Source organism: Oryx dammah, unplaced genomic scaffold, assembly GCF_014754425.2.
Source record: "Oryx dammah isolate SB20612 unplaced genomic scaffold, SCBI_Odam_1.1 HiC_scaffold_1, whole genome shotgun sequence".
Taxonomy (NCBI): domain Eukaryota; kingdom Metazoa; phylum Chordata; class Mammalia; order Artiodactyla; family Bovidae; genus Oryx; species Oryx dammah.
In genome coordinates, this window is record NW_024070185.1 from 77,408,668 (window position 1) to 77,428,104 (window position 19,437).

The following is a 19,437-nucleotide window of genomic DNA, read 5'->3' on the forward strand; positions in this document are numbered from 1 at the left end:
AAAAGTCTAAGTTCTAGAAAAATAACCAGCACAAGGCCAATAGCTTTACTTAAAAAACCTTGAATGACTATATGCTTTTCTATATAGAAATTCTTAATCTAGCATTATAAAATTAAGCATATTTATTTTTAGTTTTTTATTTTACAAAAACTAACTCATTACTGACACAGCAGTCTATCAAGAAAAAAATCGAGCATCAAAGGATTATGATATAAATCCTTGATTTAGAGTCAGTGTCATAACTTTCAAATAGCAAATTCTTTCTACAAAAGCAAAACTTTTAAAAAGCTAAAATTATAATAATAAACAAATCAAAAATTTATATCATCCAGATCTTCAACAATGAAAGACATAGCACTTACATATACTCAGATGTGCCATACCAATACAAGTGTTCAAGTATGGTGAATGACTAAAAACATCCATTTGTCAAAATCATTTATTAAATATTAAATGTATGAAATACCTACCATAAATGTATAAAAAATTAATACTTACAAAAGTTTGCAGTTTTTCTTAAGAAAAATGGTATTAAAAGGCTGATATAACATCTCAGTTCTACAGCAACATTCTGCATTGTAAAACAAGATAAAAAAGCTCGATACCCACAAGGCCAGCACGTGATGTACCTGAGGAGGCCTGCTGGGGGATGCTGTGGAAAACTGGGGAACACAGGATCTGTCTAAACACAACCAAATGCTGCCAGGTAGGAAGAGAGGTTAAAGGTTCAATACCAAATTTAAGAGAAACAACGGAAAATTGGATCATTATGTGGAGTCTCTCAAATGTTAAAGGCTGGCAATCTATTAAAAAATAAAAACAGGGAGAACAAGATGGCAGAGGAGTAGGTGGACATGGAGTACATCTCTCTCCACAGATACGCCAGGAATACACCTTCAGACACAGAAGGGCATACAGAACACCAACTGAGAGCCGACAGGAGTACCTGACCAGAGGAAGCAAATATACAGACCCACACAAAACTCAGGAGGACGAAGGAAGCAGGGAGAAAAACAGGAGTGTCCCTTGGTGGGTGGGGGAACTGAAGCAGGGGTCCAATCCCCACATCCGGACAACTGAGTCAGAGGAGAAACATTTAAGGCTGAGTGAAACAGCTGATCTGTGGCAGCCTAAACAGAATGCAGTCCTTGTTGCAGCCATACATACCCTGGACAGGGACATAGATCCCCTGGAAGGTACAGCGGCTGGGAGCTGGAGTTCAGGGATTGTGGAGCAATCCCAGGGCAAGGGGCTGCTGTTGACTGCTGAGAGACAGATCGAGGGGATGTGAGGGAGGAGACTGTGGTGGGAAATGCCTGTGGAGGAAAGCCGGACAGCCATGGAAGCAAGGTGATACTGCTGAGTCATGCGTAGGGGGTGGAGCCATCACCATAGACACTCTCTCTCCACACGGGCTACCATCAGCAGCTGAACAATAGAGAGGCTGGCCCATCAAATGCCTGACACACTGAACTACAAAGTAGGACCCCACCCCAGGGTGCCCCTTTAAGTGCCTGATGCCCTGATCTACAGAGTAGGACCCCAGCCAACGGGGGCCCTCTATGTGCCTGAATGGGCAGAGCTACAGAGAAAGACTAGCCAAAGAAGCATTCTGATCACCAGCTACAAGAGGCTGGAAAAAGACTCTGATAGGGCCATAACTCCTGTGGCAGAGGCAGTCCATGTTCTTGCACACTTGGCACCACCAGGGTCCCCACAAGCCAAGCAGCTGCGTCACCTTCATGCTCAACTCTCACTGGGGCAGAGCTGCTTCAGGCAAAAAAGTCTTGCATCTAAGCGTGCAAGGTTGCTTCGGTAGTGTCTGACTCTTTGCAACCTTGTAGACTGTGGCCTGCCAGGCTTCTCTGTCAGGTCTCCGAGCAAGAATACTGGAGTGTATTGCCCAATGCTGGTCGCCATACCCTTCTAGAGCACTGTATTTGCTGCTGCCCTAGCCGCCAACTCCCCTGAGTACCTGGTGCTGTCAGAACCCCTGTGACCCAAGCAGCTGCACCACCTCCACACCTGGCCCTCACTGGGGCAGACCCAAGTCCTCCAAGGGCAGCCTCAGGAGCACCCCTGAGGAGCACCCCAGTGAACGACCCACATGTAGAAGTGGAAATAAAACCACGATTGAAACCCAGGGGCAGTGTGACCAAGGAAGACCCAAAACTACAGATTAAATAAACACGATCAACTAGGTAGACTCTGTGTCTATGGAATATATAAAAGGTCACTGAAAGCTCCCACAAAATAAAATGCACTAGTTCTGATAGCTGTGGACATTTAAAGAACACAAAGGAGTAGGACCAGATTAGAACCTGAGCTGCCCCCACAACAGGTCCAGAGATCAGCAGTATTGGAGGGCATCCTAGGGAGGTGAGGTGGACTGTGACTCCCAGTGAGGGAAAGGACTCTGACAGCAGTGACTCAAGAAAAACAATTATTATTCTTATGTTTTGACTTATTCTGTAGATGCTTTTGGATTTTTTCTTTTTTTTTTTTCTTTTTTCCCCCCCTATGTTGTAGTTGTCAATTTTATTGGCCCTATGAAATGTAATTAACCTTTTGAGCTTTTTTTTTTCTCAGCCACATTTTTTATTGTTGCTATAAACCCCTGCCTCTACATTGGGTTTTGGCAGTTCTGGGACGTTTTCCTTTTTTTTTTCTTTTCTCTTTTTTTAATTTTTCAAGCCTATTATTACTATTTCTACTTACAGTTAATCTTTAGTGTATATAAATCTTCTTTATCTACCTCTGTTTAACTTTGCATATGTATTCTTTTTTCTTTCCTTTCCTTTCAACATGTTAGTTTTATTTTCATTGCTTTCTTCCCCACTTGGCACATTGCTTTAGTTTTGTTTTCCAGTTTTCACTTTAGTTAGTTTTGTCCTGGTAGACATAATTTTTGGTTTCCTTTGTTCACTGGGTCAATCTACTGTACTTTATTTTTGTTGGACTGTTTTGACTTTGCTCATGAGTGTATATGTATATGTGTATAATCCATTATTTTAATTATTATTTGCCTGATTTTGTAACTGACATTTGTCTGGGGTTCATTTTGGTTTTTTGTTTTTGGATATTTGTTTTAATCTCATTTAATGCCATAACAAAACACTTGTGGAATCTTCATTCCTGACCAGAGATCAAGCCCTGACCCTTTGAAGTGGGAGCACTAACTCCAAGACCATAGACTACCAGAGAACTAACCATAGTGAGTATCAAATAGAACTCACACAAAGGTAACCACTTGAATACAAGACCTGGCATCACCCAACCACCAGTAGGACCCTGTCCAGGACACCTCATCTAAACAACAAACAAAACAAAAATACAAACCCAGTCACCAGCTGACAGGATTACTACCTCACTCAGCCTTGCGCATCAGAGGAAAAACAAACAAGCAAACAAAAACTCAGCACAAATCTCACCCTATGCGAAGCCTACACAAACCACAGGACCAACCTTAGTGGGGCAGAAACCAAAAGGAAGAAAGAATTCAACTCTGAAGCCTGGTAAAAGGAGACCTCAAAAACACAGTAAGTTAAAAAAATAGTAATGAAAAGGCAGAAAAATACTACACAAGTGAAGGAACAAACTAGAAACACAGAAGTCCAAATAAATGAAGAGGAAATAGGCAAACTACCTGAAAAAAGAATTCAGAATGATACTAAAGATGATCAAAAACCTTGAAAACAAAGTGGAGAAAATACAAGAATCAATTAACAAAGACATAGAAGAATTAAAGAATAAACATACAGAGACAAACAACACAATTACTGAAATTAAAAATACTCTAGAAGCAATCAATAGCAGACTATCTGAAGCAGAAGAATGAATCAGTGAGCTAGAAGATAAAATGGTGGAAATAACTTCCAAGAGCAAAACAAAATAAAAAGAATGAAAAGAACTCAGGATAGTGTCAGAGACCTCTGGAACAATAACAAACACAACAACATTCAAATTATAGGGGTCATAGAAGAAGAAGAGAAAAAGAAAAGATATGAGACAATTTTTGAAGAGATTATAGTCAAAAATTTCCCCAACATGGAAAAGGAAATAAAGGAAAAAGTCCGAGAGGCATAAAGAGTCCCATACAGGATAAACCCAAGGAGAAACACGCCAAGACACATGCTAATCAAACTAACAAACACTAAACACAAAGAAAGAATATTAAAAGCAGCAAGGGAGAAGAACAAGTACCATACAAAGGAAACCCCATACGCTTAACAGCTGATCTTTCAGCAGAAGTGAATACAAAGGAAACCCCATACGCTTAACAGCTGATCTTTCAGCAGAAGTGAATGGCAGGATATATTTAAACTGTTGAAAGGGAAAAATCTACAACCAAGATTACCGTACCTGGCAAAGATCTCATTCAAAATTGATGGAGAAATAAAAAGCTTTTCTGACAAGCAAAAGTTAAGAGAATTCAGTATGACCAAACCAGTTTTACAACAAATGTTAAAGGGGCTTATATAGTCAAGAAATACAAGAAAAGAAAAAAAGATCAACAAAATCAACCCCAAACAATTAAGAAAATGACAAAAGGAACATATATATTGATAATTACTTTAAATGTAAATGGATTAAGTGCTCCAATCAAAAGACACTCACTGGGTGAATGGATACAAAAACAAGACCAATTTATATGCTGTCTACAAGAAACCCACTTCAGACCTAAAGATTGAAAGTGAGAGGATGGAAAAATATATTCCGTGCAAATGGGAAGCAAAAGAAAGCTGGAATAGCAATCTTCATATTAGACAAAATAGACCTTAAAATAAAGATTGCAAGAGATAAGGAAGGACATCACATAATGATCAAGGGAACAATCCAAGAGAAAGATGTAAAACTTGTAATTATCTATGCACCCAACATAGGAACATGCAAATACATAAGAAAAATACTCACAGACATAAAAGGAGAAATTGACAGTAACGCAATAATAGTAGGAGACTTTAACACCCCACTCACACCAATGGATAGATCATCAAAACAGAAAATAAATAAAGAAATATGTCTTAAATGATACATTAGATGAGATTGATCTCATTGCTATTTATAGGACATTCCATCCAAATGCAGACAAATACACCTTCTTCTCAAGTGCACATGGAACATTCTCCAGGACAGACCACATCTTGGGTCACAAATCAAACCTCAGTAAATTTAAGAAAATTGAAATAGCATCAAGCATCTTCTCTGACCACAATACTATGAGACTAGATATCAATTACAAGAAAAAAAAAAAAACTGTAAGAAACACAAACACATGGAGATTGAATAACACATTTCTAAATAACCAACAGGTTACTGAAGAAATCAAAAGGGAAATAAAAAAATTTCTAGAAACAAATAACAGTGAAAATACAACAAACAACTCAAAACCTATGGGATGCAACAAAAGCATTTCTAAGAGGGAAGTTTATAGCAATACAATCCTACCTCATGAAATGAGAAAAATATTGAATAGACAACCTAACTTTACACCTAAAACAACTGGAAAAAAGAACAACAACAACAAAAAAAAACCCAAAGTTAGTAGAAGGAAAGAAATCACAAAAATCTGAGCAGAAATAAATGAAAAATAAATGAAAGAAACAAGAGTAAAGATTAAAAACCTAAAAGCTGGTTCTTTGAGAAGATAAACAAAATTGATAAGCCTTTTCCCAGACACATCAAGAACAAAAGTGAGAAGAATCAAATCAACAAAATTAGAAATGAAAAAGGAGAGGTTACAACAGACAATGCAGAAATACAAAGGATTATAGGAGACTATTATGAACAACTATATGGCAATAAAATGGATAATCTGGAAGAAATGGACAGATTCTTAGAAAAGTTCAAACTTAGAAGACTGAACCAGGAAGAAATAGAAATTATGAATAACCCAATTTCAAGCACTGAAATTGAAGCTGTGATAAAAAAATGTCCCAAAAAACAAAAGCCCAGGACTAGATGGCTTCACAGCAGAATTCTATCAAACATTTAGAGAAGAGCTAATGCCCATCCTTCCAACTCTTTCAAAAAATTGCAGAGGAAGGAACACTTCCAAACTCATTCTACAAGGCCATCATCACCCTGATACCAAAGCCAGAAAAAGACAACACAAAAAAGAAAAGTACAGGCCAATATCACTAGAACATAGATGCAAAAATCCTCAATAAAATTTTAACAAACAGAATTCATCCAACACATCAAAAAGCTCACACACCCTGATCAAGTTGGGTTTATTCCAGGAATGCAAGGTTTCTTCAATATATGCAAATCAATCAATATTATACACCATATTAACAAATTGAAAGATAAGAAACATATGATAATCTCAACAGATGCAGCAAAAGCTTTTGACAAAATTCAGCACCCATTTATGATTAAAACTCTTCAAAAAAATGGACATAAAAGGAACCTACCTCAACATAGTGAAGGCCATAAATGATAAGCCTACAGCAAACATTATTCTCAATGGTAAAAAACTGAACGCATACCCCCTAAGATCAGGAACAAGACAAGGGTGTTCACTTTCACCACTATTATTCAGCCTAGTTCTGGAAGTCCTAGCTACAGCAATCACAGAAGAAAAAGAAATAAAAGGAATATAGATTGGAAAAGAAGAAGTAAAGCCCTCACTGCTTGCAGATGACATGATACTGTACATAGAAAACGCTGTAGATAGCATCAGAAAATTACTAGAGCCAATCAGTGAATTTAGCAAAGTTGCAGGATACAAATTCAATGCACAGAAATCACGTGCATTTCTATATACCAACAATGAAAAAGCAGAAAGAGAAATTAAGGAATCAATCCCATTCACCACTGCAACAAAAAGAATTAAATACCTAAGAATAAACTTACCTAGGAAGACAAAAGAACTATACACAGAAAATTATAAGGCACTGATGAAAGACATCAAAGATGACATAAACAGGTATAGAAATATTTCATGTTCCTAGGTAGGAACAATCAATATTGTGAAAATGACTATACTACCAAATGCAATCTACAGAATCAGTGCAATCCCTATCAAATTACCAATGGCATTTTTCACACAACTAGAACAAAAAATTTCACAATTCATATGGAAACACAAAAGACCCCAAATAGCCAAAGCAGTGTTGAGAAAGAATGGAGCTGGAGGAATCAACCTTCCTGACTTCAGATTATACTACAAAGCTATAGTCATCAAGACAGTATGCTACTGGCAAAAAACAGAAATATAGACCAATGGAATAAGACAGAAAGCCCAGAAATAAATCCATGCACCGATGGGTATTTTATTTTTGACAAAGGAGGCAAGAATATACAATGGGGAAAAGACAGCCTCTTCAATAAATGGTGCTGGGAAAACTGAACAGCTACATGTAAAAGAATGAAATTAGAACACTTCCTAACACCATGCTGCTGCTGCTGCTGCTAAGTCACTTCAGTCATGTCCAACTCTATGCAACCCCAGAGACGGCAGCCCACTAGGCTCCTCTGTCGCTGGGATTCTCCAGGCAAGAATACTGGAGTGAGTTGTCATTTCCTTCTCCAATGCATGAAAAGGAAAAGTGAAAGTGAAGTCACTCAATCGTGCCCTATTCTTAGCGATCCCATGGACTGTAGCCTACGAAGCTCCTCCATCCATGGAATTTTCCAGGCAAGAGTACTGGAGTGGGTTGCCATTGCCTTCTCCGTCCTAACACCATACACAAAGATAAACTCAAAATGGCTTAAGACCTAAATGTAAGACCAGAAACTATAAAACTCTCAGAGGAAAACATAGGCAGAACACTCGATGACATAAATCAAAGCCAGATACTCTATGACCTACCTCCTAGAGTAATGAAAATAAAATCAAAAGTAAACAAGTGGGACCTGATTAAACTTAAAAGATTTTGTACAGCAAAGGAAACTATAAGCAAGGTGAAAAGACAACCCTCAGAATGGGAGAAAATAATAGCAAATGAAACAACTGACAAAGGATCAATTTCTAAAATATAAAAGCAGCTAATACAACTCAATGCCAGAAAAACAAAGAGCCCAATCACAAAGTGGGAAAAAGACCTAAACAGATATTTCTCAAAAGAACACATACAGATGGATAACAAACACATGAAAAAATGCTCAACATCACTCATTAGAGAAATGCAAATCAAAACCACAATAAGACATCACCTCACAATGGTCAGAATGGCCATCATCAAAAAGTCTACAAACAATAAATGCTGGAGAGGGTGTGGAGAAAAGGGAATGCTCCTGCACTGTTGGTGGGATATAAATTGATATAGTCACTATGGAAGACAGTATGAAGATTCCTTAAAAAACTAGGAATAAAACCACCAAATGACCCAGAAATCCCACTCCTAGGCATATACCCTGAGGAAACCAAAACTGAAAAAGACACATGTATCCCATTGTTCATTGCAGCACTATTTACAATAGCTAGAACACAGAAGCAACCTAGATGTTCATCAACAGATGAATGGATAAAGAAGTTGTGGTACATATACACAGTGGAATATTACTCAGCCATAGAAAGGAACACATTTGAGTCAGTTCTGATGAGGTGGATGAACCTAGAACCTATTATACAGAGTGAAGTGAGTCAGAAAGAGAAAGATAAATAACATATTCCATTGCCAACATCCGCTGGATCATGGAAAAAGTAAGGGAGTTCCAGAAAAACATCTACTTCTGCTTTATTGACTATGCCAAAGCCTTTGACTGTGTGAATCACAATAAACTGTGGAAAATTCTGAAAGAGATGGCAATACCAGACCACCTGACCTGCCTCTTGAGAAACCTATATCCAGGTCAGGAAGCAACAGTTAGAATTGGACATGGAACAACAGACTGGTTTCAAATAGGAAAAGGAGTATGTCAAGGCTGTATACTGTCACCCTGCTTATTTAACTTATATGCACAGTACATCATGAGAAACGCTGGGCTGGAAGAAGCACAAGCTGGAACCAAGATTGCCAAGATTGGGAGAAATATCAATAACCTCAGATATGCAGATGACACCACCCTTATGGCAGAAAGTGAAGAGGAGCTAAAAAGCCTCTTGATGAAAGTGAAAGAGGAGAGTGAAAACGTTGCCTTAAAGTTCAACATTCAGAAAACGAAGATCATGGCATCTGGTCCCATCACTTCATGAGAAATAGATGCAGAAACAGCAGAAACAGTGGCAGACTTTACTTTTCTGGGCTCCAAAATCACTGCAGATGGTGACTGCAGCCATGAAATTAAAAGATGTTTACTCCTTGGAAGAAAATGATAGCATATTGAAAAGCAGAGACATTACTTTGCCAACAAAGGTCCGTCTAGTCAAGGCTATGGTTTTTCCTGTGGTCATGTATGGATGCAAGAGTTGGACTGTGAAGAAAGCTCAGCACCAAAGAATTGATGCTTTTGAAGTGTGGTGTTGGAGAAGACTCTTGAGAGTCCCTTGGACTGCAAGGAGATCCAACCAGTCCATTCTAAAGGAGATCAGCCCTGGGTGTTCTTTGGAAGGAATGATGCTAAAGCTGAAACTCCCGTACTTTGGCCACCTCATGTGAAGAGTTGACTCATTGGAAAAGACTCGGATGCTGGGAGGGATTCGGGGCAGGAGGAGAAGGGGATGACAGAGGATGAGATGGCTAGATGGCATCACTGACTCAATGGACGCTGAGTTTGAGTGAACTCCGGGAGATGGTGATGGACATGGTGTTGCGACCATGGTTGCAAAGAGTCAGACATCACTGAGCAATTGAACTGAACTGAACTGAATGCATATATAAGAAATCTAGAGAAATGGTACTGAAGAATTTATTTACAGGGCAGCAATGGAGAAACAGACATAGAGAGCAGACTTATGCACATGGGGAGAGGGTGAGACGTATGGAAAGAGTAACACTGAAACTTATATTACCATATGTAAAATAGATAGCCAACGGGAATTTGCTGTATGGCTCAGAAAATTCAAACAGGGGCTCTGTATCAACCTAGAGTGGGATGGGAAGGGAGATGGGAGGGAGGTTCAAAGGGGAGGGGATATATGTATACCTATGGGTGATTCATGTGGAGATTTGACAGAAAACAACAAAATTCTGTAAAGCAATTATCCTTCAATAAAAAAATTTTTAAAAAAAGACAATCTTGGCTCAACAAGAAAAAATAAAACAAAACTCTCTGCAAGTGAAACCAAAATCATTAGCAAGCTAAATATGGCCTAGAGGCCACTGGTTTTCAACTTCTGAAACTGTATTTTAGGGGATATAACTCCCCATTTATACTAAACTTAGATTAGACATACACCTAATACTTGAGGGAAATCTTGCCCTGCCCTCAGCCCTCACTAATAAAGAGGAAAAATAGTCTTTTATTCATATATTTGTGCTAAGCAGCACAACTTTCATAAAAGGATATCAATCCTTCCTTCCTTTACCTCAATCACCTATTAAAATATATCATTCTCCAGTCAAAACTATTTTCCAGGTACCCTTGGGGACTAGACCCTCAAACTTACTAACATTCATCATCAAAGAATAGCTCAGAAGAAAATAATTTGAGCAAGGCAATCTAATAAATGTGCAGTCCACTCAGTCTAGTTAATACTCAAGAGTTGCAATCTAATAAATGTGCAGTCCACTCAGTCTAGTTAATACTCAAGAGTTCACATGATATATGGCCAAAACCAAACTTGTAGTTTTGTTAGGTTTCAGCCAATACAGAATAATACTTATGAAAAACAATTTAACACATCTCACTGCCATATTTACTTTACCATAAGGATATCATAGGATATGTTGTTCATTTCTTAAGTGTTCTCTAAGGGTCCACAGAAGATACTCTTCGTAAGTATGGTATAACCTCATATATATGATCACTACATATGAATGAATAACAGGACAGGCTCATGACCTAGACCAGGATGACTCTTGGCTCAGCCATTTACTAGCAGTGTAACCTTGGATAGTTATTCAAGAATCCTAAGCTTCAGCATACTCTTCCATTAAATAAGAGAAATAATCACTATTTCCTCATAGAGCTGCTACACTGTTAAATGACATACTTTAATAAGCATATACACACTGCATAACAAAGTGTTTTTTACTTACTTCGATCTGGCCCATAAAGAAAAAATCAATATAAAAGTTATCTGCTACTGACACTACAATTATACTTCTCTACTGTCATCTCCATTCCAGAAATACTTGAACCATTCTAAACATGGGAAGACTAAATCCAAGGTTCTGCTTTCCTTATTCTGCTTTTGCCACAATTCTTTTACCTACTTTTAATTTAAAATTTCTGAATAGATAATATTAATACATTGACATGGAACAAAAATGAAATACTACATAAAAGTCTAAAATGAAGATTCTTCCTTTCAACATATCCCACATCCCTCATTCATTCAGTTAATTACTACTTTCCTTCCACAAGCACCTTGATTATTTTATTTCATAATACATCTTATAGCTCTTTCCATTAGTACACTTTTTTTTTGTTTGTTTGTTTTTTAATCACTGCAAAGTATTCACAGAATGGATATACCATAACTTATTTGACTGGTCTCTGATTGATGTGTTTTGGGACATTACCCACCACAAATTCCATATAATAGTTGACAAATATTTGTAGGCAGAGTATATAAAATAAAGAGGGAAAAAAGTAACAATCTTCAAATGTCTGAGTACTGTTTCTTATGTAATTCATAAGCATTTTAAGTACATATTTTTATATTAGTTATGCTGCTGCTGCTGCTGCTGCTGCTACTAAGTCTCATCAGTCATGTCCGACTCTGTGCTGCCCAACAGGCTCCTCTGTCCCTGGGATTCTCCAGGCAAGAACACTGGAGTGGGTTGCCATTTCCTTCTCCAACGCATGAAAGTGAAAAGTGAAAGTGAAGTCGCTCAGTCGTGTCCGACTCTTAGCGACCCCATGGACTGTAGCCTCCATCAATGGGATTTTCCGGGCAAGAGTCTTGGAGTGGGTTGCCATTGCCTTCTCCTGTATTAGTTATATCTAAAGCAATTAACATTATTTGGGGAAGTCCTACACATCTAAATATACAGAATCATACTGTTTTGTATGATTGAAAGAGTTATAAAGTCATATTCCTGCCTCATATCAAACATCTGACACCCATGGAAATTTTCACAAATGATATGAAAATGAAAATTTTGACAAATATGATAAAAGGTGTTCTCTGCAACACTCACTGTCACACAAAATATATAAGGATGCAGCAAAAGAGACTAGCAGTCAAAAGTTTTACATTACATGGTAATTTCTGATGATTCTGCTACAACAAATCAGGCAAAAGTCATTTTTATCAAGGTAAGCTCTCAAAAATCAGTGAAGTAAGAAGTCTTTGAAACTTGCAGGAGACATACATCACTTAATCCTCCAAGGTTAAGTTCTATTTATCTCATTGAAAATCTTTTGGAGTGACTGCCGGCAAAGAGGCTGTAAATTATTGGGTTTTCTATGTTTTCATTTCCTGGAGCTCCATCTCCTTTGCACTTTAACTTGTACCAACACACCCACCTTTAAGACACATATCCCAACTCCCAGGGACCTTTTGCTCTTTTGTCAGGCTGTTTAGTATCAAAATTATAATATAAAGCTTTGGTTTGGATAACATACAAATTCTGTGGTACGGCAATAAAAAAAGACAGCTACTTCAGGAAAAAGTCTGCAGGTGGCCTAATATAGTCAAGATGTTGAACTCTAATCTGTAGATTACATTCGTAGAGCAATTTGCAAGGTCTGTGTTTCAGGAACAAGGTGAAAAGTATTAATCATAAATAAGAAGAGAGAGGGGAGAGCTGAGAAGAGCAACAGTAATTCAAGTCTGTATTAACTCTTCCTCCACCAGGAAAGGCACAGTCCTGGGGAGACAGCAAATAGAGTGTGGGTCTATGGGTGGAGTAACACTCTCTGAAAGACCCAGTCAGGCAATGACAAAGTCCAACACTAGGAAGAGCTGCTCAGAAAGAATAGAGGTCACCAGGGCTGAAGGTTTAGCTCCCCATCTGCAGACATTTGAGGACCCACAGAATAGGTATAATAGCTATTTGTGGTCATCATATAGATTAACCCATTTGTAACACAGTTGCACTTCATTAGAGTGAGTTTCTTCACTTGTCAATATCAAGAAATGAATCAATTAGAAAAAATGATCTAATGTTAATTAGAGGCTCTGTTTGGCAGGAATTTATCTCTTTTATTAGCACGAATGCGAAAAACACCTAAATAAGAGTGTTGAGTAAAGCTTTTGAAACATAAATTCCATGAGGGAAAATAAAAAGGCTCCTTGGTAGTTAAAATTAAGGCTGAGAATCAGAGACTAACAAAATAGTTATAGCCCATTTCCACAATCTTCCCTTCCTTCTAATCTTACCTCAGACATAACAGGCTAATAAGGAAAATTAGAACTTTCAGACTGAGGCAATTTAATGAGGAAATTTGCTCTCAGGGTTTAAAGAACACAAAGTTCAGGAAGTGTCTTCTGTAGTCAAGTGGACATCTTTGACTTTTGAAAGATAGATAGAGTCTAAGAGGTGATGCTGAAAAGGAGGGAAAACCTAGCTGCTGACTGATTCTGACCTTTTCCAGGCATATCAGTTCAAGTCCTTCAAAAAGCAAATGCCAGACACAAGCACAATCTCTTGCAGCCAACTGTGGAACACACCTATTAGGGGAAACACATGTGAAACACAAAGAAGAAAGGGAGCAGCAGCAGGTGAGAAGGGCCTTTGGGTCTGACCAAAAAGCAGATCTAATCCCTAGGAAGAAAGAGAATATTGAGTAGGAGAGCCTCACACTGCAATGTAACTCTGCAAAAGTCTCAACCACGCCAAAAGGACACCACAGAGCAAAGACTGCCAGTGAGCAGATCCCTGAACTGGTCAGGAATGGCTCCGCTCTAGCAACCCCATCAGTGTCAGACAATAACTGTAGCAATGCAGAGAGGACATGGCCTCAGCAATAACACTCCTCAGCAGGAGATCCCAAAATACAGTGGCTGAAGGCTGTGGGCGACTACAAGCTCCACAGCAGGTTCTCTCAAGAAGGGAGCGATGAGAAGCTCTGCCAAGGCTGCCACAGCCCACCCTTGTGCTGCAAGGATCCTCTTCTACACTCGTGCTGGGAAGCAGCTGCTCCACAGTTCCTGTGGGCCTCTCCTAAGGAGACACTCAGAAGAAAAATATGAGCAGGACAAACATGGTCCCCATTACTGCAATTATTCTCAGGGCTGCAACTCACCTCCATCCTCCAGTATCTATCAAAATTCCCCTCCCTCTCACCTATCACTTCTGCAGGTCTTGGTAGCTGGTGTGATTAAGTGACCCAAACACTCTTTAGGTCTCTGAAAGTGTTAGTTGCTCAGTCATGTGCATCTCTTTGCACCCCCCCCCCATGGACTGTAACCCACCAAGCTCCTCTGTCCCTGGGATTCTCCAGGCAAGAATACTGGAGTGGGTTGCCATGCCCTTCTCCAGGGGATCTTCTCAACCCAGGGATCGAACCCGGGTCTTCCACATTGCAGGCAGATTCTTTGCCATCTGAGCCACCAGGGAAATCCTTAGGCGTCTGAGCCTCTGGCAATCATATCTTCATCATCCCAGGGTAGTTGTGACATGTCCATTCATGTTAAAATTAGTGACTCACTTGAGTGCCACCCACAGTCAACCTGCTGCCACTGTGCAGAAGCAATTTTACGTCTTTTAGCTCATCTGGGTCCTGCCTGTTGGGCCCTGACACAAGAGTCTAAAGTAAACCACTTCAACCACAGTTTGCAGTGAAACTGTACCCTTGCTATGTCCTCTATGGAAAGACTGCACCCACTATAGGACTGGGACGACTAACCACGCAGAGCTCAGAGGTGCAGAGATACACACAGCTACATGAAGTACCCCAGTGGAACACTGGGAGCTACAGTAAGTACAACTACCTGTTTCCACCTCCTGCTTCCCAGACCATGCAGCCTGGGGATAGAGAATCAAGTGGAAATTTATAATTTCGTGCCTATACTGCATCCTGAAAGATGGCAGCCCATCCTTGCAGAGTATTTCCCCTGAGTTGGAGCTTCATCTGTGGCTTCTCAAGGCTGTTTCAGCACTCCAAGAGGCCAACTGCCTCTGGATGGTACAGTTTGTGATACAGCCAGTGGACGCCAAGGCACAGTACCCCTTCCTCACCAATACACACAGAAACACACACACATACACACACATTTCCCAACAAACTCAGTCCCTTGTTCTAATGCTGCATTGTATGTGATTCCATACCTGTGGATCAAGGACTCAATTGGTAACACTAAGTTGAGAAGTAAAAATGATTAATTATATGCTAAATTTAAAAATCAATAAAATAGTTATTGCCCCAGAAGCCCAGAATCAAATACCCATATCAATGTCCTACTTCATCAATATATACCGTACTTTTAACAAGAACATATAAATGCTCTTCAGGTATTGATAAGCCATCATCACAAACCCTTAATCATAATCACTGAAAATACTCAAGTGGTAACAAAAATGTATTTTTATGCCCAATATTTATTAGTTGGCAACAGTTAATACTAACCATAATTTCTGTTGGGTTGGTCACAAAGTTCATTAGGGTTCTTCAAAAAACCAAAATGAAAAATCGAAATGAACTTTGTGGCCAACCCAATAAAATTAATTGGTAATATTTAACAAGTTCAGTTCTATGAATTTTAAATTATTATACTGTACATTTTTAAATCCAAATTTTACAACAAAATGATAATGTATATGTTGCTATTTTTAGATTATATATCTAATTCAAGTTCAAATAATCAAATTACTAAATTAATGTATATCACTAATACAATATTTATTCAAAGATTGTTAAATAATCTTTTATATTTTCAGATTCATTCTAAATAGAAACTTTCTAAACTATCCAATGGCCAGGTTTATTATGCTAACTTCATTTGAATAAGTAATGAACTTAGAAAATAAATCTACACGGACAATTTCAGAACAGTGCAATATGTCCAAAAGCAGGATAAAAAATGACACTAACTTTATTTTTTTCTCTTGACAGTCAAGAAGATTTATTAATATAGGATGCTTCTGAGGGATACAAGCAGGCAGGCAAGGAGCTCTGCCAACACAAACTTTAATTCAGAGTAATTTTCTTCCTAAAAACCCAAAGCAGTTGTTTGTTTCTTTCCCATATGCCCCATATGTTGACAATGGTCTTGTTTATGAAGAAAAGGAAATCTGCAACTCACCTTTGTACACCATAAGGCCTTTCCAAAATAGGCTCTTTGAATGGAGGAGGAATGTGACCAAAATAATCAGGATAAGCCACTTCTGAATATTCTGGGACAGACTTTGTATTTTTCACAATCTCAATATAAAGATCAGAGTCATGGAGTGTTGGTACATCAGGGACTTCAACTGACGCTTGTTCCACTGATGAAGTAGACTCCGTGTCTTCATCATCTTCAGTTTCGACTCCAGTACAGCAGAGCTTGCCTAGCTGAACCGTTCTTCCCTCAAACAGAACATTTCCACAAGCAGCCACATGTGAACATGCTTTAGTGCATGTAAGGACAGTGACAGGGAGACTATAGTCCTTCATTCCTGCAGTAAAACCTGGGGCTGTTTGAGATGGAATATTCTGCAATGTAATTCGGTCCAAGGCCTTCACTATATCATTGTTTAAGCCGTGGCCTGATGAAATAGTTCTATTTTGATCACCGAGCTGCTGTTGTAATGTTCTGTCATTATCTTTAATGTCTTCTTTTGCCAGATCCACAGAGGCAGGTTTCTTATTACCTTCATCTCCTTTAGGAGACATAGTCGTCTTCATTACAATTCCTTTCCTTAAATTTCCTGAATTCCCAGATGCTTCCTCTCCTGCTGTGGGAACAACAATAGGACCACGAACTTTTCCCTCAAATACAAAAGGCTTTGGTTCTTTGGAGATTAAATCATAGCCCTTTGAAAATAAAAAAAAATGTTTAATCTTTTATGTGTAAATATTAACACATATTAAAACACACACAAAACTAAGATCATATTTTATATGCTGATTCAAAAACCTAACAAGTGAAAATTTTAAAGATGGATACAACAGGTACATTTTAAATTTGCTAACAGAAGATAAAATGTTTAACCAGCACAAAATTCATTATACTTTTTTTACTATTATAAAAATGGTTCCTATAAATAACAAATATGGGAAGTTTTAGGAAAGCATGAAGACATTAATACCATCCAAAATCTATTAAAGGAAATACAACAGCTAAATTGTTATTCATTGATTCAACAGATATTTAGAGTGGTTGTTTTGTGCCAAGCACTGTTTCAGGCACTTAAGATTAATCAGGTTAAACGAAAAAAAAAAAAAAAACTCTTCCCCTTTGTAGTTTATATTCTTCCAGGGAAGAAGGGGAGAGGACTGTCAAAACCAAAATTAATAAACACTATGAAAATTTATTTTATGGAATGTTAGAAAGGGATAACGGAGGAAAGGGGAAATAGGAATCAGGAGTGCTGGGGGATGAGAGATAGGTGGCAGTATCAATGCCATTGTATCTGAGCAGATACACAAGCAAAGACAGTGAAGGTTGCTGGTACCCAGGCCCCTGAGTGGGAGAAGGCCTGGTGTGGTCAGAGAACAGCAAGGAGTTAATGTTAAGATGGCCAGAACTGAAGGACCAGGATGAATTCCAAGGGGTAAAGAGGGCCAGATACTGTAGGGCCCTGCAAGCTATTTTAAGAATTTTGGTTTTTACCCTGAAAGAGACTGGGAGCCACTGGAAGGTTTTGAGGAGAAGAGTGCCATGACGTGACTTATTTGGGGAGGGAGGAGCAGACAAAAACCAAAAACTGTAGTACAGTGTTTCTTAACAACAGCATTTCAACATTTGGGGCTAAATAATATTTTTGTTTAATTTGGTTCTGTCTTTCTGGGGAGGAGCAGGGCACCAGAGTGGGGTGGGTATAGAAGTCGGAAGACCAATTAAGAGTCTTCTGCAGGGACTTCCCTGATGGTCCAGTGGTTAAGAATCCCCCTTCCAATGCAGGGAACATGGGTTTCATCCTTGGTTGGATAACTAAGATCCCACATGCCAAGCGGCAACTAAGCCTGCACACTGCAACTAAGCCTGCATGCTCTAGAGCCTGTGAGCTGCAACTAGAGAGAAGCCCACAGCACAATGAAGATCCTGTGTGCCTCAACTGAGATCCAGCACTGCCAAATAAAAATAAATAAAAAATGTTTTTAAGAAAGAATCTTCTGCAGTTACCTACAGAAGCTGGTAAGAAGTGGTTATATTTTAAGTGCACTGTCAGCCAGAGACAGGATATCCTAAAATTGACCAGATACAGGGTAGAAGGTACAAATAGAGGTCATCGATGATGCCAAGTGTTTGCCTGAACAACTGAAAAGCATCAGGAACTAGCTCTGATATGTTAAGTGTGAGCTATTCACATATAGACAAGGACGTAAAGCAGGCAAATGGATGTATGCTTCAAGAACTCAGAAGAAAGCTGTATACAGAAGACGTAAACTTGAGAGTCATTTACATACAGATACTACTCTAAGCCATGAGACTGGAAATTATCAGTGGAAAGAAACAGAGAAGAGGACAAAGACGGTACCTTGGGATACTACAATCTTAAAGAGGTTGAAAAATGAAAATGAAACAACAGGATATGGAGAAGGAAAAACTGCACTGGAAAGATAAAAAAACAGGAAAGGAAAGTGTCCTGGAAGACAAGTTAAAAAAAGTATACTACTGACAGATCAAGTAGTCTTTTCTCTTTCTATACTTTTAGACATTATTTTCATTTATATAACACTTTATCAAAGAAAATACCTCAATTAAGCTAACCTTTATTCTATTGTTTGGCATTAAATCTTTTACAAATTAGGGAAGGATTTAAGCCATTTCCAAAATTTTGCTATTATAAAGAACTCTGCAATGAACATCCTTTTGCATAAAATTTTTTGTTTAGGATAATTTCCTAAGCACTGAAATAAAATTACAGGGTCAGATACTAATCAATTTTAATGTTTAACACAAGTTGCCCAAATGCTTTCCAAAAAATACTTATATTAGTACTATTCCCAGTAACTTTATATGAGAGTATCTAATTCAACTTCTCTATTCTTTGTCAACATTAGGTACCACAGTTTTTAAAAGCTTTTTCTAAAGTGGTAGATAAGAAGTATCATCTTACTACCATTTTAATTACTACTGGAAAAGCACACAATTTTACATCTATTAATCAGTTTAATTCTTCATAGGTAATATATTTGTTGCTAGAATACAGGGTTTTTCTTGTTTTGTAGTATAAATTCGCACATTTATTTACACACACACACTCTCATACACATACACACACATACACAAATACACGTCCCTTAATCCATTTTTACAACAATTTTTCTGGATTTGCAATTCATCCTTTA

General features: G+C 38.3%; 1 protein-coding gene across 2 annotated transcripts in view; it reads right to left on the reverse strand.

Moving 5' to 3' along the window:
- AGTPBP1 (ATP/GTP binding carboxypeptidase 1) overlaps positions 1 to 19,437 on the reverse strand; it is a 191,752-nt gene that overhangs the window by 69,740 nt on the left and 102,575 nt on the right. For both annotated transcript variants that reach the window (XM_040244800.1, XM_040244791.1), the window contains one exon: positions 16,244 to 16,956. In XM_040244800.1, coding sequence (XP_040100734.1) covers positions 16,244 to 16,956 — 713 coding nt within the window. The remainder of the gene's footprint in view (positions 1 to 16,243; positions 16,957 to 19,437) is intronic.